The 25,843-nt window shown below is 47.0% G+C and overlaps 2 protein-coding genes across 6 annotated transcripts; one reads left to right on the forward strand and one right to left on the reverse strand.

The window, feature by feature from the left end:
- Positions 1-7,766: 7,766 nt before the first annotated feature.
- Positions 7,767-10,868, reverse strand: chchd7 (coiled-coil-helix-coiled-coil-helix domain containing 7). The gene is made up of 4 exons (XM_003976517.3): positions 10,659-10,868; positions 10,380-10,439; positions 10,210-10,308; positions 7,767-8,023 (listed from the first exon to the last, which is right to left on the reverse strand). Exons 2-4 carry the CDS (start codon positions 10,431-10,433, stop codon positions 7,919-7,921), a joined length of 258 nt encoding a protein of 85 aa, XP_003976566.1. The 5' UTR covers positions 10,434-10,439; positions 10,659-10,868; the 3' UTR covers positions 7,767-7,918.
- A 170-nt stretch (positions 10,869-11,038) lies between these two features.
- Positions 11,039-25,223, forward strand: plag1 (pleiomorphic adenoma gene 1). Of its 5 annotated transcripts, XM_029831911.1 has the most exons (4): positions 11,039-11,391; positions 23,102-23,463; positions 23,654-23,790; positions 23,883-24,016. In XM_029831911.1, the coding sequence occupies exons 2-4, from the start codon at positions 23,210-23,212 to the stop codon at positions 23,972-23,974; spliced, it is 483 nt and encodes a 160-aa protein (XP_029687771.1). In that variant the 5' UTR covers positions 11,039-11,391; positions 23,102-23,209; the 3' UTR covers positions 23,975-24,016. The 5 variants fall into 5 exon arrangements, with proteins under 5 accessions (XP_029687771.1, XP_011615773.1, XP_003976568.1 ...); XM_011617471.2 differs by having other exon boundaries at positions 23,654-25,223; XM_003976519.3 differs by having other exon boundaries at positions 23,102-23,457; positions 23,654-25,223.
- The last annotated feature ends 620 nt before the right edge of the window (positions 25,224-25,843 follow it).

Below are 25,843 nucleotides of genomic sequence, written 5' to 3' on the forward strand. Positions count from 1 at the left end.
AGCGATGCTCACTAACAATTCGGGTTAGGTGTAATAATGACGTTCTCAATGTGATGATGTATGAGAGGGAAGAGAAGAAAGAGCCAGGCACCTCTCAGTGGGGGGTCTGACCTGCTCCTGCTGAAAATACTCAAACGCAGAGCCAAGGTGGGTCAGACCTACATCAATAAATCCCACGTCGACACGCTCATTTCAGTGTGAGAGAGGAAGCTTAGTGTTTTGTTCCTGTGAAGACCCACATTTAACAGGCTTTAAGGGTTAGGGTTAGATATCGTAGTTATAAAGCGGGTTGTGTGTGATACAACAAGTAATCATGAGGAAGGGGACACGACTGACATCAAGAGGACACGTTTGATTTGGGCTCATTTTGAGTGTACCCTACCTTCACGCGTCTGCCCCTGGCTGCCACCCGGGACTCATAGAACCCCAGATCTCTGGCTCTTTCCTCCTGGTTGCCAGAGGCCGCTCTTAACAATGGGTGTGTGATGATCCTGTGTCTGGTCTGTGTGTTATGTCTGTGGTGCACCGTTTCTCCACTAGGGGGCGTGGCTGGCCCACCTCTCGTGCTGGCACCAGCTGTCCCGGGTCAGACCGTGGTACCTTAGTGGTCCGGCCTTGTTCCCTCAGCCTGTTGTGGTTTTCTAACCGTGTTTTCTTCTCTTGCCTTGAGGTCACCACGTCTTCCCTCCATGTTGAGCGCCTCACTGGGTTTTGGCTTGGCACTTCGTTCACCGTCATTTTCACGAGTAGCACGTGCACGTTCCTTCACTGTTGTAAAGAAACTGTTGTTCACTGAAGCTCCTTCCTTGTCTGTCTTCTTGGTCCCACCTTGAGTTTTGTCAGTGAGTTCGAACAGGGTGGCTAATTCCCAAGAACTCCTGAGGAATTCTGTCTTGCCAAAACGCTGCTGAAACCACATTGGGTGCAGAAACATTAGCGGTAGCTAATGTGGCTGAAGCACAAATAACCAGAAGATCAAAAAATGGAAGATGGCAAGCGTAGCATCCAACATGCTTAATGGAAACGATGCAGCACACTTTGGAAGCACTGATTTCATGATGACTGAGTGTGCTGGAGGATGTGGGCAGCAACCTTGATGCACCACAGGTGGGCTGCAGGATGAACGTGCACAAAGCCCCAGAACAATGAGTTCTATGGCTACAGATGGTCCATGGTCTGCCTTCATTCAGTGTTAATTCATTCATCGGTTCATGGTGCGTGGAAATGCCAGAATTATTTCTATGTATTATTAGATTTATTTATACTTATTTGTATTATATTTAGGTTGACAGTTAATCTGATAATTTCTTAAAATTATGAAATTATTATTATTAATATTGTCTGTAGACTTTGTATTAGTTCTGTTTAGATCGCTTGAGTAACAAGTGTCATTTCATAATTTATTTTCTCAGATTAATTTATCATTAGCATCTTATGCTAAAGACAGGCAAATCAATGAACCCCCTAAACAACTTAGAATCGGTACTTTTGAGTTCTTGGAGCAGATCACCTCCCACCACCTTCGAACTCCGACCCAACCGGAGACACAAACGTAGCTCTGCTAGTCTTGAAAGCTAGCTAACCGCAGATGTGGGATGTGTATACTTCTGCTAAAAGGCTGTTGAGAATTCAATGACACCAAATTTTCTTCTTTTTTTCATTTTTCCTCTTGAATTTCAAGTGCTAACAAATCTGGCCTGAAATTGGGGCGTGTCGAGCTTGGTCGGTGGTATTTGTACATTGGTAGCACCATTCCGAACTGGTCTGAATATGTTGGTTATCTTCTCTGACGGATCAGTTCACTGCTTGGTAGAAGTTCTATAGTTGTGGATCAATGAGCTGTTAGGGTGGCGTTAAAGTAACTGATAAGAATTGTGTCAAAAAGGCGTTAACTCAAATGTAAACGTCCCTCAGAAAACTACAAAATGAGAGGAGAGTTTTTCTTAAATGTACTGTGCCTGATTCTTTGCATAACAGGACAAAAAGCCACATTAACTTCTGTTCCAAACACCAAAACATGTCAGGACCAAGTGGGTCATCATTTGGGACTTACACCCATTGTGTAGCAGGATTTGATGAGCTCTTCTTTGGCCCACCATCAACAGTCTTGCTACGTACTTGAACACTGATCCTCCCAGGGAACGCTCATCAGATCTGTCTGTATCAGCGTTCTCCTCTTCTTAAGGCTGATCCCTCTGCTGGCCAGTCTTCCAGACTGCACCTGGTCTAGGTGGTTCAGTTCTCTCCTTCTCTCGGACTCCTGCCCTCCTCATATCCCGGTGGCACCCCTTGGCCTCGGCCAGAACTCACCCTCAGGGTGACCATGCTGCCCTTAGATCTCCCTAACAATGAGCACCTGAGCAGCAGAACTGGAGCACAGAGCACTAGTAGAAGGTGGCCCTCCCCAGAATCCCAGGGCCTGACCCCCAACCAGCAACAGGGGCAGGAACACCTCCCCTTTAAGAGGGAGAAACCTGGACCCAATAGGTTCATTACTCGAAGCTTAAATTATAGCGACCTCTTCTGGCGAAAGACCAGCTTTGCACTGCAAGATCGAGGTCAAATGAAATCAGACAGGCTGTTGGTGAACAGGAGGTGTGCACACTCACCTCCTAACCCTAACCCTAACCCTAACCCTAACCGTCTAACCCTAACCCTAACCCTAACCGTCTAACCCTAACCCTCTAACCCTAACCCTAACCTCCTAACCCTAACCCTCTAACCCTAACCCTAACCTCCTAACCCTAACCCTCTAACCCTAACCCTAACCTCCTAACCCTAACCCTCTAACCCTAACCCTAATCCTAACCCTAACCCTCTAACCCTAACCCTCTAACCCTAACCCTAATCCTAACCCTCTAACCCTAACCCTAACCTCTAACCCTAACCCTAACCTAACCCTCTAACCCTAACCTATCCTAAACCTCTAACCCTAATCCTAACCCTCTAACCCTAACCCTAACCCTCTAACCCTAACCCTCTAACCCTAAACCCTAATCCTAACCCTCTAACCCTAACCCTAACCCTCTAACCCTAACCCTCTAACCCTAACTCCAACCCTAACCCTAACCACCTAACCCTAACCCTCTAACCCTAACCCTAACCACCTAACCCTAACTCTAACCTCCTAACCCTAACCCTCTAACCCTAACCTCCTAACCCTAACCCTAACCCTAACTGTCTAACCCTAACCCTCTAACCCTCTAACCCTAACCCTAACCTCCTAACCCTAACCCTCTAACCCTAACCCTAACCTCCTAACCCTAACCCTAACCCTAACCCTAACCTCCTAACCCTAACCCTCTAACCCTAACCCTAACCTCCTAAACCCTAACCCTCTAAACCCTAACCCTAACCTCCTAACCCTAACCCTAACCCCTAACCCTAACCCTAACCTAACCTAACCTCTAACCTAACCCCTAACCCTAACCCTACCCTCCTAACCCTAACCCTCCTAACCCTAACCCTAACCTCCTAACCCTAACCCTCTAACCCTAACCCTAACCCTCCAACCCTAACCCTAACCTCCTAACCCTAACCCTCTAACCCTAACCCTAACCTCCTAACCCTAACCCTCTAACCCTAACCCTAACCTCCTAACCCTAACCCTCTAACCCTAACCCTAACCCTTTTTGAAATGCATTTGACTGAATTCCATGTCCTGTGGACAAATAAGCACTGATCCATTGTTTGGAGTGTAAAGAAGAGAGCTTGTCTCAGGGTTAGCATTCTAACAGAGCCAAGCAGGTTGGCTCCTGCATCAGTCACACTCCCCTCCCAAGCCTCCTATGGAGACCTGGTCCAGCACTAATGTGCAGCAGCATGTGCTCCTGGCCAAGGCGCCACTCCCAGGAGCACTGGGGCCAGCTTCACAGGGTCATAAAGGATGTCCACGTATCTGCTGTGAGACTCGTGGCCTCCCCCCCACCACTGATGCCTTGGCCTTGGTCCTCTCCTCCTCGTATTTCTTGAGCACCATGTTCTCCTGGTCCTGCCTGGATGGAATTAGATGAAAGTGTTCCCACATGACCTCTCGTCCTGGCTGGTGCCATAACGAGCCGATTCACCAGCGCAGCGCAGTAGCAATAACAACCCAACAGCAAGACAACAACCCACAAATTAGACATTCGTTAGTAGTAGCATATAAATAGTTTAGCTGCTCAAATCTCAACCTGTGAGAAGCTGGTATCAGAGAATCCCTGGAACCTGTCTGCTGGGTTACTGAGCCTGTCTCACCTGCTAACCAAGGATGTGTCCCCATCACTACCCGCCTGTCTCACCTGCTAACCAAGGATGTGTCCCCATCACTACCCGCCTGTCTCACCTGCTAACCAAGGATGTGTCCCCATCACTACCCGCCTGTCTCACCTGCTAACCAGGATGTGTCCCCATCACTACCTGCCTGTCTCACCTGGCTAACCAGGATGTGTCCCATCACTACCTGCCTTGCTCCTCACCTGCTAACCAAGGATGTGTCCCCATCACTACCCGCCTGTCTCACCTGCTAACCAAGGATGTGTCCCCATCACTACCGCCTGTCTCACCTGCTAACCAAGGACGTGTCCCCATCACTACCCGCCTGTCTCACCTGCTAACCAAGGACGTGTCCCCATCACTACCCGCCTGTCTCACCTGCTAACCAAGGATGTGTCCCCATCACTACCCGCCTGTCTCACCTGCTAACCAAGGATGTGTCCCCATCACTACCCGCCTGTCTCACTTGTGCTACCAAGGATGTGTCCCCATCACTACCCGCCTGTCTCACCTGCTAACCAAGGATGTGTCCCCATCACTACCCGCCTGTCTCACCTGCTAACCAAGGATGTGTCCCCATCACTACCCGCCTGTCTCACCTGCTAACCAAGGACGTGTCCCCATCACTACCCGCCTGTCTCACCTGCTAACCAAGGATGTGTCCCCATCACTACCTGCCTGTCTCACCTGCTAACCAAGGATGTGTCCCCATCACTACCCGCCTGTCTCACCTGCTAACCAAGGATGTGTCCCCATCACTACCGCCTGTCTCACCTGCTAACCAAGGATGTGTCCCCATCACTACCCGCCTGTCTCACCTGCTAACCAAGGATGTGTCCCCATCACTACCCGCCTGTCTCACCTGCTAACCAAGGATGTGTCCCCATCACTACCCGCCTGTCTCACCTGCTAACCAAGGATGTGTCCCCCATCACTACCCGCCTGTCTCACCTGCTAACCAAGGATGTGTCCCCATCACTACCCGCCTGTCTCACCTGCTAACCAAGGATTGTCCCCATCACTACCCGCCTGTCTCACCTGCTAACCAAGGATGTGTCCCCATCACTACCCGCCTGTCTCACCTGCTAACCAAGGATGTGTCCCCATCACTACCCGCCTGTCTCACCTGCTAACCAAGGACGTGTCCCCATCACTACCCGCCTGTCTCACCTGCTAACCAAGGATGTGTCCCCATCACTACCCGCCTGTCTCACCTGCTAACCAGGATGTGTCCCCATCACTACCCGCCTGTCTCACCTGCTAACCAAGGATGTGTCCCCATCACTACCCTGCCTGTCTCACCTGCTAACCAAGGATGTGTCCCCATCACTACCTGCCTGTCTCACCTGCTAACCAAGGATGTGTCCCCATCACTACCTGCCTGTCTCACCTGCTAACCAAGGAGTTGTCCCCATCACTACCTGCCTGTCTCACCTGCCTAACCAAGGATGTGTCCCCATCACTACCTGCCTGTCTCACCTGCTAACCACCTTGGTTCTTCCTCCCTGGGCTTGTTTGCCCAATTTCCAGATCTTGGATTTAATGACTGTTAATTATTACATGCTGCATTATTGACGCTTGGGAATTTTTCAGGATTATTTGTTGTTTTTATCAATTTTTTACTGCAAGACTGTTCAGGGTTGGATTCCTCTGACCCGTCAGAACCAACAAGCCATGAGTCCCAGACATGAGGAACTTTTCTGAGACACTCGTCAATGAAGTTGGGGAACAAAAAAATATCCCTTTTTGGCACAGTTGTCCTCTGTTATTGCTAATGAATGAAAGACAGGATAAATAATTCTGGACAAATTAAAATTGTTTTCCTTTTGGACATTTTACGGACCTCTAATGTGGATCTTGTACTGTTGCAAGTGATGCAACTTGAGGCCGATCGAGTCACCTGACACACTTGAGTCACCTGACACACTTGTTTCATGATAAACCTGATGAGTTGCGGGGGCATCTTACAGCCCAGGACTCGGAGGTTTCTCATGAATCTGTGACGTGAGTCTGGACCCTTTTGGCTACATTTGGTGACCTTTTGGAGGTCTCTCCACTGAATTATCGTGGGCTTTTTTTGGTCCATGAAAGCCACCATGTTTTGCTCACCCCTACTCAAATATAAGTAAAAGTCCTAGAATTTTGACAGATTCTGGTCAAATTTGGTGTTGGTAAAACAAACCGCGTAGGAGGATATACATGTCAAATATAGGCCTGAATAATAAATTCATTTTTAAAAACTGCTTCCAGTGCGGGGGTGAGAATGGAGGCTTTTTCAGGGTTTCGGGAATTACTGGGAAGGCGTTGTACTTATGGTCTTCACACTCCAGACCAAAATCCACATCTCCACCAAACACACTCTGGCGCATGTTTCACTGGTGTGTGACCTACGGTTCCCGAGTGTCCGGAGTTGTTGTGCTCATGTTTGTAGGACCTCTGCACCGAGGAGGTGCGCAGAGTAAAACACATAAAACCCATTGGAGTTGCCAGTCCGTCCTGACCACTAGCTCGTCCCAGATGCCACCAGCCAGATCCATCGAGACCTTTCTCCATAAGCACCTTGATCAGAACTATGGTCCATAAGAGCAATCGTTCAGCAAAGTTGGGCAAAATGAAGGAATTGTACATTGATCCAGGCCACCTCACGACAATAGTCATCGTATTTGCACATCACAGCTGATCTGAAAATACTTCCTGTTTCCATAAACAGGAAATAAACAGCCAAGCGTGATCTGTGCAACTTCTACCTGACTGGACTGGACTGGACTGGACTGTCCACATCCAAGAGGGGGATGAGTGGAAGATGCTCTCTTTGGTTTGACTAACGCCCCAGCTGTTTCCAGGCTTTAGTTCAAGGACTAAAGGATCTACCAGGTTTGTGTTTGTGTCCCTGGATGACGTCTTCATTGTGTAACCAGGTGGGCACTAGAGTGGACTGGAGGTGGCTTTACACCCGAGACATTACTCTTTGTGTTGAAGCCCTGGAAATTGCACCCTCGTTCGTTGGCCCACTCACCGTCCACACCGTCAGTCCGAGGCCTGGGGCTTAAGTTGCTGTCATCCGTGCACGTCCACCCACCATGTGTCCAGGAGGCAACTGGTCTTCCATTGGGAAGATGTCTGATGATGGGACTCCCTCCTCCTAAGCCCTGCCACTCACTCTCTGGGGAGATGGATTGGGCTGGTTCCCAGTGTTCCCCATTTCACAGCCCTGCCACCCCCCCAGCTGATAATATGGGATGTTCAGGCTATGAGGGTTCTCTTCTTCACACGCCCTCCTTCCACCTGGTTGAGGGATGCTCTCCAGGAAACATTACTGGACATATTCTGTGGAATATTTCCTGTTTGGATCTATTTTTTGCTGCGAGACAGATTATCCATCTTCCGGAAACTGTCCATAGTTTCAAGTTTTCTTTAAACTACACCTCCAGGTCCTATTTCCTATCCGAAAAAGTTCTAACCTTGTGTACTCAAATGATGGACCATGCCAGAAAAAAATCAAATGACAGGAGTTTCCAGCTTGGACCAGTTTTGTTTTTAATTCAAAGAAGAAACTATTGAGTTGAAATCATTTTACAAAAGGGTCTTTAAATGCAGAGAAGGTTCCTTTGCTTTTCATGTTGCTCTGTAATAATCATCACTCATAAATGTCTCCTCCATCTCTTCAGTATGGCTTTCCCCCAGCAGCAGCAAGCATCTCCTGCCTCTCCGCAGCAGCAGGCATGTCAGGTTTGACACCGTCTCTTCTCCTCTGGAGCATGATGGTGTGCTAAAGCAGAGCAAACACAAAAGGCTTCAATGGTGGCACATTTCCATTCACCAACACACCCAGTCCAGATGTTCCCAGCCTCTGTGGCCCAGAGAAACTGTGTGGAAACTGGGTGGAAGCGAGAGAAGACCGTTAGAAAAAGCAGTTTTCCCAGACTCTTTGTGCTCGATGCCAAGATCAAGACCTGCTCCCAGTCCGTGTTCCATGGACGCTGCATTTCACAGAACACACCAATATTTAAAGTGAACCCTCGCACAAAATATGAGGAGAAAAGAGGACAAAATCTCAAACATTTAGGTGTCAACATGATAGAAACATTATAGAAATATTATAGAACATTGTTGTCAACATTATTGTCAACATTGTAGAAACATTATAAAAACATTATAGAACATTGTTGTCAACATTATAAAAACATTATAGAAACATTATAGAAAGTCCAAACGTGTGTGCAAAGTGCTGAAGGCAATCGTTAAGAAAAGGGTATTGAAGCCACAGTGGGGGAGGTTCAACCCCTCCGATCTAACCCTCCGATCTAACCCTCCGATCTAACCCTCCGATCTAACCCCTCTGATCTAACCCTCCGATCTAACCCTCCGATCTAACCCTCCGGATCTAACCCTCCGGATCTAACCCTCCGGATCGACGCCTCCGATCTAACCCTCCGGATCTAACCCTCCGATCTAACTCTCCGGCTCTAACCCTCCGATCTAACCCTCCGATCTAACCCTCCGGATCTAACCCTCCGATCTAACCCTCCGGATCTAACCCTCCGATCTAACCCTCCGATCTAACCCTCTGGATCTAACCCTCCGGATCTAACCCCTCTGATCTAACCCTCCGGATCTAACCCCTCTGATCTAACCCTCCAATCTAACCCTCCGGATCTAACCCTCCGATCTAACCCTCTGGATCTAACCCTCCGATCTAACCCTCCGGATCTAACCCTCCGATCTAACCTTCTGGATCTAACCCTCCGATCTAACCCTCCGATCTAACCCTCCGGATCTAACCCTCCGATCTAACCCTCCGGATCTAACCCTCTGATCTAACCCTCCGATCTAACCCCCCGGATCTAACCCTCCGGATCTAACCCTCCGGATCTAACCCTCCGATTCTAACCCTCCGGATCTGACCCTCCGATCTAACCCTCCGATCTAACCCTTCGATCTAACCCTCCGATCTAACCCTCCGGATCGACGCCTCCGATCTAACCCTCTGGATCTAACCCTCCGATCTAACTCTCCGGCTCTAACCCTCCGATCTAACCCTCCGGATCTAACCCTCCGGATCTAACCCTCCGATCTAACCCTCCGATCTAACCCTCCGATCTAACCCTCCGGATCTAACCCTCCGATCTAACCCTCCGGATCTAACCCTCCGATCTAACCCCCCTAACCCTTCGATCTAACCCTCCGATCTAACCCTCCGATCTAACCCTCCGATCTAACCCTCCGATCTAACCCTTCGATCTAACCCTCCGATCTAACCCCTCCGATCTAACCCTCCGGATCTACCCCTCCGATCTAACCCTCGATCTAACCCTCCGATCTAACCCCTCCGGATCTAACCCTCCGATCTAACCCCTCCGATCTAACCTTCGATCTAACCCTTCGATCTAACCCTCCGATCTAACCCTCCAGAGCCTTCGGATCGTTTGGCTGTCAGAAAGTTCAACTTGTCCTGATATAAACTAGATAACCCTAACCCTAACCCTAACCCTCTTCTCCTCCACGTTCTCCATTTTAAACCAGTCTGTTAAAGGTCCAGTCTGTTAGCGTGATGCTCTTCTAGGCCGTCGCTAGAAAGTGCTTCCAGAGAGCAAAAGCTAGCCTCGCTGCCATCATGCTGGCAGGGCTACAAAAACACACACATCACCATATACTGTAGCTCCACACACACATCCAGGTGGAGACATTTGACAAAAGCAAAAAGCAGGCCAGATTTTTCAGAAAATGTTTAATGTACCAGATTACGTGCTTTAAAAAGTAACTCATTAACTGAGAGTAGTCTCACAAAACGACCAAATTATATTAGTGTTAACACTCGTTAACCCCTCAGACCACAACGGCATCCAGAATCAGAAACGGAGACGTTATGGGTGATCAAAGCTGTGATCGGTGACTTCTAAAATGTTGGTCGCATTTTTACCCTTGTGACCTTGAATGGAAAATAAAAGCACTCACCCAGTATTTCCTACAGCTCTTGTATTGTTGAAAATACTCTGAACACATGCTTTTATCGTAGTTGTAGGCATCCAAACATTTCTGGGAGGCATCGCTTTCCTAAAAAGATCGGAGCAGAAGCATGGGTCCCAGTTATTGTCCCAATTATTCCCTCATGACGCCAAGCTTACTTCAATGCAGGGGTTCCTGTCCTGATTCCTTACTCTTGGTACATTTCTGTCCATTTAGACCTGTGCACAGGTGAACAGCACAAGTAGGTTTCACTTTTTCAAAGAAAAGAGATGCTATATATGTATAATATGTTATTTTCATTATGGGTCACATTTTCAGACAACACAGCCTGCAACAATCAATGGAGGCACGCGTGTGTTTCCCCAAAAATGTGGATAAACTTGTTATTTCGCAGGAGATTTGGAAGACAAGACAAAAATGAAAAGGTCAAAACTTACCTTAACAGTGTCAGCTTCCGGTCAGCGGTATTTAATCATAGCCACAAAGAAAATGTTAGCCGGCGTGCATCGTGTGATCAGTGATGTAAGCCCTTGCTGTCTGAATGCTGTAATAATTCCTACTTCTGCTTCCAAAAGGTAAATATCAGCAGCAAGTCAGGCTGCGGGACTGCTGCGGGGCGTCTGCGGGGCTCCTGCGGGGCTGCACAGACCCGAACCCTCCCGTCTTCCTGGAAGTCGACCAGTGCTGTTCAACAGCGCACCAGGAAACTCACCAATCCGCTGCCTTCGGCATTAACTGACAGCCTTCTCAGCCAATCAGCACTCGTGAAGATTAAGCGCGTTCACGTCGTCGAATGACAGTCAGTGTGCTCGTCGTATTATTTTCTGCTGTGTTTCGCACCCGCTTGGGTCTTCGGGACTACAAATAAACGACTGAGGTTGTAACAAAATCAAGACCAGGAGAGACTTTATTTCCGTGTATTTCCACTGGGATGGACACTATTTTGCCAATTCCTACTTTCCTAGGGGGCGGGACTTGAGTGGGCGTGGCCACGGCCTAGTGCGGTTGCATCGCAGCGCATACACACAATGGCTGCTCGAGAGACGGGAAAGCAAACAATTTCCAGGCCCGCCGCGTCTCGCAAAAAATATGAGAAAAAAATTAATAAAAATTCTGAAATTAGTTGAAAGTCAAGAAAAACTCAATAGAAAGGATGCCGAAGCACCCAGGGTAAGTTTTATCTATATTGATGAAAGGGGGGGTCTGATTTTGAATTAAAATATCGGTGTTATTTAAATTATGGGAGAGAGGGGTGAGCTGGAGAAAAGTTTGTGCCGTATATACATAGGTACTTTTATAAATGATGTGACACTATTTGATTTCGCCAAAGTGCTGCTGTGTGTGTAAAATGAACTGCAAGTCTCATAAGTCCGAGGAAAAGTTGGGTTTATTTGAATAGCGCCTCCTCAACAGTTGCTTTTCTCTCACTATAATAACATCGTTGTGTATCCAGCGAGTCTACGACGCATTTGGGTTATGTAAGATTTTAAAGTTTCTCTGCTATCTGCATTCTGATTTTGGCCCCATTTGCACTGTTCAGTCCAGCCTGTCAACACTCCTGCATCTGCTTTCTATAAAATAAAGCGCGAATGGAGCCGCTGGTGACCCTTTGTCATCCTCTTCTTGCTTAAACGGCACCGCTGGAGGTATCGAACCCATGTTCACTTTGGACCTGTTTGCAGGAAGAAATGCAACAGTTTGATGGTGGCTGAACTTAATCAGACCATGCTGAGATTTGTGCATTTGCTACATCAAGAGTAAAATGTTGCCTGTGTTCACTTTAGTGAGGCAGGTTTCTCAAAGTAACACTTGAAATCCAACTTTCTCCGAAACACAATTTTCTTCTGCCTGTGATCCAATTATGGAAAAGGGAAATAATTCCAACACAATTACAAAAAAGATAATTTAGGTCTCAATACCAATATGTCGTCATTTCTAAGTGAATTATTTCTCCTCAATTGCAGCTTGTAAAGAAGCAATTTGAATTTAAATGTATTAAGTTGAACGGCAGCAGTTAAATGAATACCAACATAAAATTTGACACATTTCTTTGTTAAGATAAAACAAATTGCCTGAATTCTTCCTGTTGGGACACCAAAAAACTGTGTGTGTGTGTGTGTGGGGGGGTTAAAGTAAAAGAAATGTGTAGAAATTTAGCTGCTGCTCAGACTTTTGGGGGGGAATTACAAACCCGACCTTAACCAGTAAGGACATTAATAATTTGGTAAATAGCAAACGTTTGCCACTGTATTTCAGTCCAGGCTGGTTGGGTTTGGAGAGACAGAACAGTCACAGTTGTTTTAGAGGCTTTTATGTGTCTGTAATAGGTTTCACTCACATTTCAGGACTGCATGAAGTGCGTCTCGTTAAAACACAAACCACATTCATTTTGTTCGTGATCAGAGCAATTGCTTTTACTTTGGGCTTTATTTTAGAAAACTTAGTGCTCTTCATATGAATACTCGCGGTTAACAGGTGTGATTTATTCATTCATATGTCTGATCATGGTGTCACCTGAGAAACGCTTCCAGGTATCATCAGCTTGATGCCTGTGTTTCAGAGCTCCACTCAGCCGAAACGTCGGTCCATTTACAGATCAGTAACAGCTGGATCAGGGACTATTAGTAGCCAGTATATACTGGTATGTATTGACATTTATAGCCACTATAAATCAGATTTATAAGAGTAAAAGTTCTGGCATCACTCCTTGTGTTCGATGAGCACTTTCGGGACTGGATGTACGACCACGCGTCCTGAAGCGTAATACATACGTGAGTGAGTACATAGCATCTAGCCTTGAGAAGAGTGGACTGGAAACCCACATAGCCCTAACCCTAACCCTCTAACCCTAACCCTCTAACCCCCTAACCCTAAACCCTGACCCCTAACCCTAACCCTAGAGCTAGCCTTGAGAAGACTGGACTGGAAACCCACATAACCCTAACCCTAACCCTCTAACCCCCTAACCCTCTAACCCTAACCCTCTAACCCCCTAACCCTCTAACCCTAACCCTAGAGCTAGCCTTGAGAAGAGTGGACTGGAAACCCACATAACCCTAACCAGTCCTGGTTTCACGTCTAATTTCACCTTTGCTTCTTTTTCACCAGATAGTTTATGGGTTGATAAAACATGTATTCTTCCTCTTTAAAGGCACATTTGCCTGATGACACTCTTGATAAAACTTTCAGATTTGTACGTGACGACACATATTGATCATTGATGTGCTATTTTTGCATTATCCTGTTGCTTTGCCAGGCAGCAAATGTCTGGTTCCTCTTTCTTATGATCTAATTGTAAATCGGAATTATACATTTCATATATATTTTATGTAACTGATTTTATTTTACAACTGGTTTGATGCATACAATCTCTAAATCAGGTATTTTGTGGTCTTGAGCTGTTTTTACTAAATGACCAACCGATGACATTAGTGTGGTCTCGACAAGGATAGCAATTATTACACCAAAAACGTGTTATGAAGCCAAAAGGACCCTATAAAAGGTTTCAAAACGAAGAAATATCCAACATCAGACCTAGCTACAGCTATTATTATTATTGATGTTGTTGTTGTGTCTATTACTATTATTATTGTTGTGTTATTATAAGCCCATAAAATGCAAATTTGGGGGGAAGCACCCTCATTTCACTAACTTTGTATTCTAAATACAAATGTTTTTCCCCACACTGATTATTGTGAGGATCATTATTATTTTTATTTTGTCCTTTTTTTTCAGAAAATGGCAGCTTGGACACAAAATTGTGCTCTTGAAAAAATGGAATCTATACAGACGTTAATATGCTAAATGCTCACTCCAGTTTTTCCAATTAGATTATCGCAGCCTTGTAAATGCGAAAGAGTCGTAACAACATCAGTATTTTTTGCTCAGATATTTAGTTGAGGCAACCGTAGAATGGCTTTTCTACCAACGACAGTCTTCATCATCTTTACTCATTTTCCAGTTTTTTGTACTTAACACAGAAGTGCATTTAATAATACCACTTACCGTATTTTCTGGACTATATTTTGCTCCGAAGTTTAAGTCGCACTAGCGAAAAAATGCTTAATAAAGAAGAAAAATAGATATATAAGTCGCACTGGACAATAAGTCACATTTTGGGGGAAAATTTATTTGATAAAATCCGAGACCAAGGAACATACATTTCATCTTGAAAGCCAATTTAAAATAATAATGGATTAGCAATAGGGTTACGGTATGCTAACGTAACAAATTCAGCTACATGACCCACAACGAACTGAGTAAGTGTCTGCTTTGTTAACGTAACATATTAACAGTTATTCAGATAACTATAGCATAAAGAACATCCGAGCAAGTTGACCAAACAATCAAGTCTAACTCCATAGACGAAGTGCCGCTTCTTCTTCTGCGTCGCTAAAGGAACTCGTTCCTCAGGTACACACGCCTAGAGCGCCCTCTGGTGGTTGTCAGTGTGAAAATAACGAACATGTGAAATTCTGTAATAATGTATTTATTTCACATATAAGTCACTCCGGAGTATGAGTCGCACCCCCTGACAAACAATGGAAAAAAAAGTGCGACTTATAGTCCGGAAAATACGGTATTTATTAACACCATATTGTTCCTGCTTTTGGGAAACAGTAGGATTCCAACGTAACGCCACAAGCCTTAGATGACATAGAAACCCTTTCATTCAGAGAGTGCCCTTCTCCCGTCATCTTCCTAACTCTGGCCACCGCATATTAGGGTTAATTATGCTCCGTGGGCTCAGGATTGAGCTCCATGAGCTGATTTTAAGGTGTTTCTACTGGCTTTTAAAATGTTAAACGGTGTGGCACCTTCGTACCTGAGTGACATACTTAAATTGTCTCTACACTTCCACACAAATTAAATGCCTTTTTTGAAAAATGCTGTTATTTTCTTTATTTGCCAAAAAAATGATATCCTCATGAACAAACACTTTAGGGCACTCATTGACAGGGTCTGCATCAAATGAGGCCTAAATAATGAGATAAATGTTTATTTTAGAAGGTTTTATTTTAGTATGTTCAAAAATTGTAATAATATTACAATTATTTAGAGCACTAAAAATGTACACGCACTGTCAAAAGGTGGCTTTAGGATGCTAACAAAGGGAGCCATTGAAATCATTTAGGGTTAGGCCACAGATGAAGCTGGGTAATTAATTACCAGCTGGGCATTATCTCAGCATTACATCTGACATTAAAAAACCTCCCCAGGAGGAGAAGAGGCCATTCACACGTGGCCACTAGCGAACCCCATTGTGTCAAGGGAAGTTTCAACAACCCACATCAGGGTTGGGGCAACCGACAACCAGGTGACTGAAGCTCCCAATGTGTTCATGACTCCTGAAGAGTGGAAGAACCTGGAACTCCCCAAGAGTCAGTTAGAACTAATGAAGCCTCCTGGATGAGAGGTGAAATGTCTGCATGGAGCTCCCAACAGACCAGCTGCTGTGATTCCGCTACCGAAATATGTCACTGTTGCGATAAATGGATTGGTTGGGTGGTTTTTGGGGGATGGAGGTCCTGCACTGACAGGTCCAGTTGGGTGTCAAGAAGATTGAGAACCAAATACTGTGCAGCTGCTCCGGCCAGTTTGAGTGTCTCCTTCACAGATAAGGGGCAATTTCCACGGAGTGGTCACTCTTGAAGCCAGATTAGTTCGATGCAAGGAGGTTTCTTGAAATAAACTCGGGGATCTGCTTTAAAACTGCTTTTGCTAGTCAGGAATGGGAGAAGCGAGACCGGATGATAGTTTCCCACCTGACTTTGGCTTGAGGGGGGATTTCTTCAGCTGAGGTGTCACCAGAGCCTCTTTTGTTGGATATAAAGGTGCTAGTGGAGAGGGAAGAGTTGATCATGTGAGTAGCAGGGTGGCTGGGACAGGAGCCAGTTATTGTTCAAGCTGGTTATGTGTCAAGTTTGGATACCTCACTCTGTGAGAAGGGTAGATGAAGGTGGCTGAGAGTCTATTTGGATGTTGTAATCCACTCAAGACAAGTGCACAGTGGTGTATGCAGTGTTTCAATCTCTATGACAAGATTGCCCTGTTGTCCTGGTGGACCACGGATAGCAAAGAACTGAACAGTTTAACATGCAGATGACAACATCTCAAAAATGTTCTCCGTGCACGCGGAGATGCCAAAATGCTGTAGCACAAACCCCAGCCCAGTAGATGGTAACGATGATAATGAGCCAGCCATGCGTAGGGGCACTTTTCCCCTCGGAACTTTGGAACAGTGAACATTTGCAGAACAACGAGTGCAAGGACATGCAAAAAAAAGTGGACCAAGGAGGTGGAGTTGCTTTTTAGTGCAACCCTGGAGTACAAAACAAAGAAAAATGTGCCATGGGTGCTATGGGTCAGATTCTACTGATTGTACTTCAGGGCCTTACGCCATCTTGTAGAGTATGAAGCCCTCCTGAGTAAGCAGGGGTGACACATAGGCCTGATGTGTCTCCATGGTGACAGCTGGTAGCACACACAAAATTGTCATTTATATACCTACGCATGCTATCAGCAGATCGCACGACCATTATTTACGTTGGCGCCGCGCGAGTGGCAGCCTGTAACAACAGCTCCCGCTCACCTTCAAGCTTTTCTTTTTTCTACTTTTTTCACTTTTTTCTTCTTTTCTCTGCACCTACTACTTTTGTTTTTGTGCGTTCGGTTTGTTTTCATTTATCTTCATCATGTATATAAGACTTATGGAGTTTGCACTGGCGGCTCTACTTGTTTTTTCACTTTTCGATACCGCGTCCGGAGACCCATCGACCCAGCCGCGGCTCGCTTGTTTACAGCAGGGATCAGCTGTTCGCCCTGCGGAGCTCTGCGGCGCTGCCCAAGGAGCGACCCGATGTGCCCCCCGAGCTGAGGAGGAGGAAACGGGGACGCCGCGCCGGGGTCGAGCGCCGTGCCAGGAGGAGACGCTATCGACCCGTCCTGCCCTCCATCATGGGGAACGTCAGATCGCTCCCCAACAAGATGGACAAGCTGGCGGCGCTGACCCGGCATCAGCGGGAGTACCGGGAGAGCAGCCTGCTGCTGTTTACGGAGACCTGGCTAACTCCGGACACGGCCGCACAACTTGAAGGATTTACTCTCTTACGGGCAGACAGAAGCAGGGAGAGTGGTAAGAGGAAGGGAGGAGGACCGGCAGTGTTTGTGAACGATAGATGGTGTAACTCTGGGCACATCACTATCAAGCAGCAGCACTGCTGTAAGGACATCGAACTGTTAGCCGTTAGCATGAGGCCTCACTACCTGCCGAGGGAGTTCACACATGCCCTCGCGGTGGTTGTGTACATCCCCCCCTCTGCTAACGCTGATGCAGCCTGTGATGTCCTGCTCTCAGCAGTGAGCAGGCTGCAGACACAGCACCCTGACGCCCTCCTCCTCATCTCTGGAGACTTCAATCATGCCTCTCCATCATCTTCTCTGCCCAAATTCACCCAGTACGTCACATGCCACACCAGGGACAATAAAACACTGGACCTCTTCTATGCCAACACCAAGGAGGCATACCACTCTCTCCCACTCCCTCCCCTGGGCCGTGCCGACCACAACCTTGTACACCTCCAGCCCGTGTACAAACCTCTTGTGCAGAGGCAGCCTGCTGTCACCCGCACAGTGAAGAAATGGTCCGAAGAAGCCGAGGAGGCCCAGAAAGACTGTTTCAACACGACCCTGTGGGATGTATTCAGCGACGCCCATGGGGAGGACATTGACAACCTCGCCAACTGCATCACGGACTACATTAACTTCTGCGTGGAGAACACCGTACCCACCAGGACTGTATGGAGCTTCTCCACCAGCAAGCCCTGGATTACCCCAGACATAAAAGCCCTCCTGAAGGAGAAGAAGAGGGCTTTTGTGTCTGGAGACAAGGAGGAGCTGAGGTCTGTGCAGAGGGAACTGAGGAGGAAGATCAGACAAGAGAAGGACAACTACAGGAGGAAGATGGAAAACCAGCTGCAGCAGAACAACATCTGTGGCGTATGGAAGGGACTGAAGACCATCTCGGGCTTCAAGGAGCAGAAGTCCCAACCTGTGGGTGACCGGGGGTGGGCTAACGACCTGAACTTGTTTTTCAATAGATTTGATCAGGTACCCACCCCTCCCCCAGCTACCCCCGCCACTGTCTGTGCCCCCAATAGACTGTTCCTCCTGTCCCCCCTCCCCCTCTCTCATGAACTTCAGCCCATACATTCCCGACACTTCACACTCTGGCCCATGCCCATCCCCCCCACCAACACCTCCCTGCTCCAGCCTGTCCCTCACACCACACCAGGTGAGGAAGGCCCTGAAGAAGAACAGGGCCAGGAAAGCGACGGGTCCGGATGGCATCAGCTCCAGGCTCCTGAAGTCCTGCGCAGACCAGCTGTGTGGGATCTTCAGTTACACGTTCAACCTGATCCTGAAGCTGGGGAGAGTGCCACAGCTGTGGAAGACGTCCTGCATCGTCCCAGTCCCGAAAACACCGCACCCCAAGGAGCTCAACAGCTACAGGCCGGTAGCTCTGACGTCTCATCTGATGAAGACGCTGGAGAGACTCATCCTCGATCACCTGCGCCCACTGGTGAGCTCCTTCATGGACCCGTTGCAGTTCGCCTACCAGCCGAGCATCGGGGTGGACGATGCCGTCATCTACCTCCTCCACACCTCCCTCACTCACCTGGAGAAGCCTGGAAGCACTGTGAGGATCATGTTTTTTGATTTCTCCAGTGCATTCAACACCATCCAGCCCAGGCTGCTGGAGGACAGGCTGCAGGTAGCTGTGGTGGATCACCACCTCACAACATGGATTCTGGACTACCCCACACAAAGACCACAGTTTGTGAAGGTGAAGGGCTCCGGACCGGCTCCTCTGCAGCACCGGTGTCCCGCAGGGAACAGTTCTGGCTCCTTTCCTGTTCACCCTCTACACCGCGGACTTCTCATACAGCACATCTTCATGTCACCTCCAGAAGTTCTCTGACGACTCTGCTGCTGTCGGCCTCATCACTGATGGGGACGATACGGAGTACAGAGGACTTATTCAGGGCTTTGTGGACTGGAGCCTGCGGAACAACCTCCAGATCAACGCTGGCAAAACCAAGGAGCTGGTGGTGGATTTCCGCAGGCGTAACAACCCCCCGCCTGCACCAGTGAACATCCTGGGAACGGATGTTGACGTGGTGGAGTCCTCCAAGTACCTGGGTGTTCACCTAAACAATAACCTGGACTGGACACACAACACAGACGCCCTGGTCAAGAAGGGCAACAGCAGACTGTTCCTGCTCAGGAGGCTGAGGTCTTTTGGAGTGCAGGGACCCCTCCTGAGGACTTTCTATGACTCTGTGGTGGGATCAGCCATCTTCTATGGGATAGTCTGCTGGTCCAGTAGCATCACGGACAGGGACAGGAAGAGGATGGACAGACTGGTGAGGAGGGCCAGCTCTGTCCTGGGATGTCCCCTGGACAGGGACAGGAAGAGGATGGACAGACTGGTGAGGAGGGCCAGCTCTGTCCTGGGATGTCCCCTGGACAGGGACAGGAAGAGGATGGACATACTGGTGAGGAGGGCCAGCTCTGTCCTGGGATGTCCCCTGGACTCAGTGGAGGTGGTGGGAAACGGGAGGATGATGGCTAAGCTGTCCTCCATGTTGAACAACACGTCCCACCCCCTACAGGACACCCTGGCAGCTCTGGGGAGCTCCTTCAGTGAGCGGCTGCTCCACCCTCGCTGTGTGAAGGAGAGGTATCGCAGATCTTTCCTGCCGGCTGCTGTCAGACTGCACAATAAACATAACGATGCTAGCACAATCTGAATATTATATATTCTGATATGTATATTGTATCCACCCTCTGTACTATGTACAGGTATACCTACAGGGGCCGAGTATCCATTTACCTGGATTATTGTAAATATACATCCTCTTTGTATATTCCAAATTCTATTCTATTCTATTTTTATCTTAATTGTCTCTGCGTGCTCTGCTGTTGTTGTGCTGTAAATTTCCCCATGTGGGACAATAAAGGACCTGAATCTGAATCATTATTAGCATGTGCATTTTTATTTAGCTTGCTCATGCATTTTGGGGCTCTTTATTTGGGATTATGGTAGATCAGGCTCATAGTGTCAAGTACAAGAGCTGTAGTACACCAGGCATTTGTATCCCTAAACATATTTTGTTAGCCTAGCTTTGCGTGCATGTAGACTGGCAGGGATTTACCCAAGAAGGTCTTCACTCAACCTGCTGAACCTTCAGCAGAAAACCACCTTGAAATACCTCCTGCACCTGATTTCAAGTTGGGCTGTTTGAACTGGCCGAAGGCACATCCACCAAACACCTGGAAAATAACCTGGAGTATCAGGGAGTGACTCCGCGGTCCAGGTTTCTGCAGTTAGCTCTGCACGCTGTACCCAAAGCACCTGAACAATGACCACAATTAACAGTACTCAGTTCCAGCCGTCTTGAAGACAAAGAATAAGACAAATAGCAATTTGTGTGCACGTCCTCTCAGTTATAAAAAACCTGTATATCGAATATAGACAAAGTCCCACAGGTGGTGATGCAGATAATGCCTGAAGTCTTTCATGCAAAAGTTAGATATGAGGTGATCAAAGCATATAAACGTGGTCATTTTGCACATCCAATCCAAGTTTCATTTATATAGCACATTTCAAACAACTCGCAGTGTAACATAGTGCATCACAGAAGAAATAACACAAGCGCTAAAAACACAAATATAGTTAAAAGATTTTTAAATCATATGTGCAGCCTCCCCGCGACCCTCAAAGGGATTAAGTGGTCAAGAAGATGAGAGGAAGATTTTTAAAATGACATAAAATTTTACAACAACATTAAAAAACAGCCTAATGTAGTGTTGTTAGTAAAATGAATATCTCATTGGGTGTTAAAGGCCAAGGAGAAGATGGCTTTTAGGAAGGGATTTCAAATCAAATGGAACAGGCCTGTCTGCTGTGGCGTGGCAGATGTTTCCAGTGGTTTGGAGTTGCAAAAGCCCTCAGCAGGTCCCCTCTGAGCTCTAACTTTCAGCCACACCTCAGAAATCGTTTTAAGCAGCCTGGTTTTAATGGAGTCACACTGTTGAAAACTGCTTGGCAGGTGGAATCAATTCATGAGCTCCACTGGTACAAACGGACTCAGGTCTGATTAGAAGTGGCAGCGAACCAGTGGCAGCAGCAGTGGGAAGTAAGAGGAGAATTCGGGAGACAGTCGAACCCTGGATTAAGGAGGAAAAATGTGGCTTTTCGTCTCGGTCATGGAACACTGGACCAGCTCTATAACCCCTGCAGGGTGCTCAAGGGTTCAAGGGAGTTTGTCCAACATGTATTTTGTTGATCTGGAAAAGGCATCCGACCGTGTCCCTTGGGGTATTCTGTAGGGGGTGCTCCATGAGTATGGGGGCCGAGGCCCTCTGTTAAGGGCCATTCGGTCTCTGCATCACAGATGCAGGAGCTTGGTTCGCATTGCCGGCAGTGAGTCAGAACTGTTCCCAGTGCATGTGGGACCTTGGCAGGGCTGTCCTTTGCCACCGGTTCTGTTCATAATCTTCCTGTCCTGGTGGCCTCATCAAACAGGACCTCCAGCATGTCCTCGTTCATAACCCTAACCCGACCGGAAAAAGGTGGTTTGCCCTCTCAGGGCTGGTAAAGTCCTGCCTCAGGTGGAGGAGTTCGGGAGTACGGGGGTCTTGTCCATGAGTGAGGGAAGGATGGAGCGTGAGATTGACAGGCGGATCGGTGCAGCCTCTGCGCTTATGCAGCCGGTGTACCGGACCATTATGGTAATTTGAGAACTTAATCTTGCGACGCTTCCCTGTGAAAGTGTTCCGGGCATATCCCACCAGGAGGAGGCCCCCGACCCAGGACACACTTGAGAGACTATGTCGGTCTGTCTGTCTGACCTATCTGAAGAATGATTAATACACTAGACAATGGTACCATAAATTCCACGCTTTGACCCCTGTGGCTTATAGAGTGATGTGGCTTATTTATGGATTTTTATGACTTCCTCAATTGCCCCACTGGGATAAATAAAGTTTCCTTAATTTTAATTGATATCATGTCAGAGCGGCCCCTCGAGCAGAGCAAGACAGGCAAGTTGAAGAGATGTGGTAATGCTCCGAGGAAGACGCTGGTTTAGTTGTGTCTTGAAGTCTTTTTGCACTTCATGCACAGGTCCTCCAGGTGAGCCCCTGAGATTGTCTCTGATGGACAGCAGGACTATGATAGTTGTGTCCAGGACCTGGATCCTCCTGAGGCTCTGACTTCAGCTGGAGTCTACTCCTTGTAAATCTCCTCTGTGTTCTTGAATGGGCTTTGTTTTACAGTCTACTCCAGGTTGACTCTCTGAGTTGTTTGTCCACCTAATTCCATCACACTTCCCTGTCATCCATCCAAGAAGGTGCTTTGAAGAGCAGTTTCTTCAGTCGTAACCTTTGGTGACCGACCCTCCGATTCAGGGCGTTAGTGATTGTCTTTTGGCCGACAGTTGGGTCTGCAGTCTTCCACATCATAGTGGAGTCTCCCAAACCAGACTGAGACATTGAAACATTCATGGATGCTCTGCTGCTGTTAGAGAATTTTGTGGGAAAAGTTTATTATTGGATACTAATCGTGTCCCACTATGATTAGCTCACAAACTCGGAGAATGAATTTTTGGGTTTTCCTTTGCTGTCAGTCATCAATATTTGAAGTGTCATGTCTGTGTGTAATTAATCTAAATATGACTTCTTTTTTTATTAAATTACTGGGATAAATGAACTTGATATTATTTTAGTTTATTGAACTGCCATATCATATAATTTCATTCTTTTATGTTCAATCTGATTTCTATTGAACTGCTGTGTTTCTTTGTTTCTCTCCCAGGCTCCTGGGTCCAGTTGGTGTTGAGTACATGAACCTGGAGAACTTGTTACATCATCAGAAGTCCGTCACTATGCTCTTGTACATGTAGATCGTCTGCTCTAGAGCGCCATGGCTACCGATATCCAGGGCTACGGTGACCGTATCCTGGAGAAAGCAAAAGTTGTACCACCCCTGGGGAGACGCAGGAGAACAGAGGGGAAGTCGAAAAAAACCTTTCCTTGTCAGGAGTGTCAGAAATATTTCAACAGTCTGGAGAAGTTGAAGGTGCACTCATATTCTCACACAGGAGAAAGACCATACTGCTGTTCCCACCCTGACTGCAACAAGGCTTTTGTCTCCAAATACAAGCTGCTACGGTACAGGCAAGCAGCAGTACACAGCAGGCTGCCGCATGTTGCTTTTATTCTTACACCTTTGGTAACTTAGTACTCAGTAGTAGTCCAAATAACGATGTATACTTCTGTGCTTCTGTTGATGTGTTATTATAAAGCATGCCTACTATACATGATTGCAACAATTCTGAGTGCTCATAGAATGTGTCTGTGTTCCAAGGCATATGGCTACTCATTCTCCAGAAAAAAACTACAAGTGTTCATACTGTGAGAAAATGTTTCACCGCAAGGATCACTTAAAGAATCACCTCCATACTCATAACCCCTATAAGGAGGCTTTCAACTGTCAGGAATGCGGTAAGAGCTACAACACCAAGCTGGGATTCAAACGTCACCTTGCAATTCATGCTGCCAACAGTGGAGATCTCACCTGTCAAGTGTGTCTGCAGCCATTCCCCAGCACTGCGGTCCTTTTAGAACACCTCAAAGTCCACGCTGGCAAGTCATCCAGTGGGACCAAGGAGAAAAAGCACCACTGTGAGCACTGCGAACGGCGATTTTACACCCGTAAGGATGTCAGACGTCACATGGTGGTGCACACAGGACGCAAGGATTTCCTTTGCCAATACTGTGCCCAGCGCTTCGGTAGGAAAGACCACCTGACCCGTCATGTGAAAAAAAGCCACTACGGGGAACTAATGAAGGTCAAAACGGAGCCAACCGATTTGCTGGAACCACTTGTCTATGATTTGGCATCTGGGAGCATCAAAGCTGAGTTGCCAGTTCCGTTAATGCCAAGGTCTCACCAGATCAGCATGTGTGCAAGCCATATCCTGGAGACGGAGCCCTGTTCTATGCCCACCCATCCTTTTTCTCTTAAGCACCCTCTTACTTCCAACTTTACCTCACACACATTCTCCTCACAGGATCGAGAACAAAGTTTACCGGGAGAACTGGAGATCTATCTCAATGAGCTACAGAGCAGCATGGCCTCGTCACTGTCTGCATCCCAAGAACCTCAAGATTCGTCCTCTAAAGTCGAGGTGGATCCTCAAGTGAGTGGAGTGGAGAAGAAGAGCCAAGAGGCCACCCTGTCCAGAGTCAACCCGTCAGTGGCAGAAGGTGCTCAGTGCTCCTCTCTGATGGACTTCTCGCAGCTCTTCAGCTTCCTGCCACCCACTGAGCCACAATATAACCAGGCAGGTGGGAACGGGGACCAAAATATCCCATATCAGCCCAGTGAAGAGAACACCTCCCTCATTCAGCTGCCTTTCAACGCTCATGAAGGTCCAGAAACGGCAGCAAGTCCTCTTCCAATCCTCCCGTCGTCGCCCACCATCCTCCCCCGCTTCCACCATGCTTTTCAGTGATGGTTCCATGACCACGTAGAGTCCAACACGTACAGGAAGACGTGTGCAAACAGCAAATGTGAGTGGCCTCAACGTTGAAGTTATGAGAGCTTTGGTTTCATGATGAGCAGGAGAAGCTTTTCTAGAAACTTCAGGCTCCTCTTTCTCTCTGACATCTTGACAAAAGAAACAACACATATTTGCAAAAACATATACGATATAAATACGATTTAACAGATTAAACATGGTGGTGAAATTGTTGTACAAATATGAATTCACAATTTTTACTTTAAAATTTCCTTTGATTACATTTATTAATGATAATTTCCTTTTTCAGAATACTTTCTTTTGATAGATTAGATGTATTTTATTTTGTAGATGTTTTGGCACAGCACTTTGACCTTTGTGATGTCGTACGTCAAGACGTGTCTCTTATTTGTCAGAAGGACCATTTGTGCTTTTGTGTTATTGCCTTTAATTGCTCGTGATCGTTACAGCGAGCAGTTTCCCTCCTCCAGTTCAAATTCACCCTTATTTATATAGCATCTGTTCCAATCCAAATCCTCTTGAAGCACTTTACAGAAACACATGTTGTGATGTTGCACCCTTATGCCCAAATAGACAAAAATGTTCCCCACATTAAATATGTTTAAATGTTAATATATTAAATGTAAATTATTGCATTGACACAAGTATTCAGACCCTTTGCTCTGACACTTGACCTTTGACATTTGTTCTGGGGTTCTTCTTCTTCTCTTGATCATCATCTTTGTTTTTGAGATGATATCAGACACACACCTGCTGATGATATCAGAGTAGAAACGAGATCCCAAATAGGCCAGAGCATCTGACTCCAGAGTGCAGAGAAAGGATGGGAGCTGGAGAAGACCGTTGTTCCCAAGAGCCGTGTCCTCTATCGTGCTGGGATGGAAGACATTTGGGATGAACAGGTCTCTTCCAGAGCCCATCAGGTGGACTCAACTCATCAATAAAGGCTCTGAGATGTGACTAAAACACAGTGGTTTGCCCCAACGCTATCGTGTGCAGGTGGAAGAAAGTAT

This window comes from Takifugu rubripes, unplaced genomic scaffold (genome assembly GCF_901000725.2).
Source record: "Takifugu rubripes unplaced genomic scaffold, fTakRub1.2, whole genome shotgun sequence".
Lineage (NCBI taxonomy): Eukaryota > Metazoa > Chordata > Actinopteri > Tetraodontiformes > Tetraodontidae > Takifugu > Takifugu rubripes.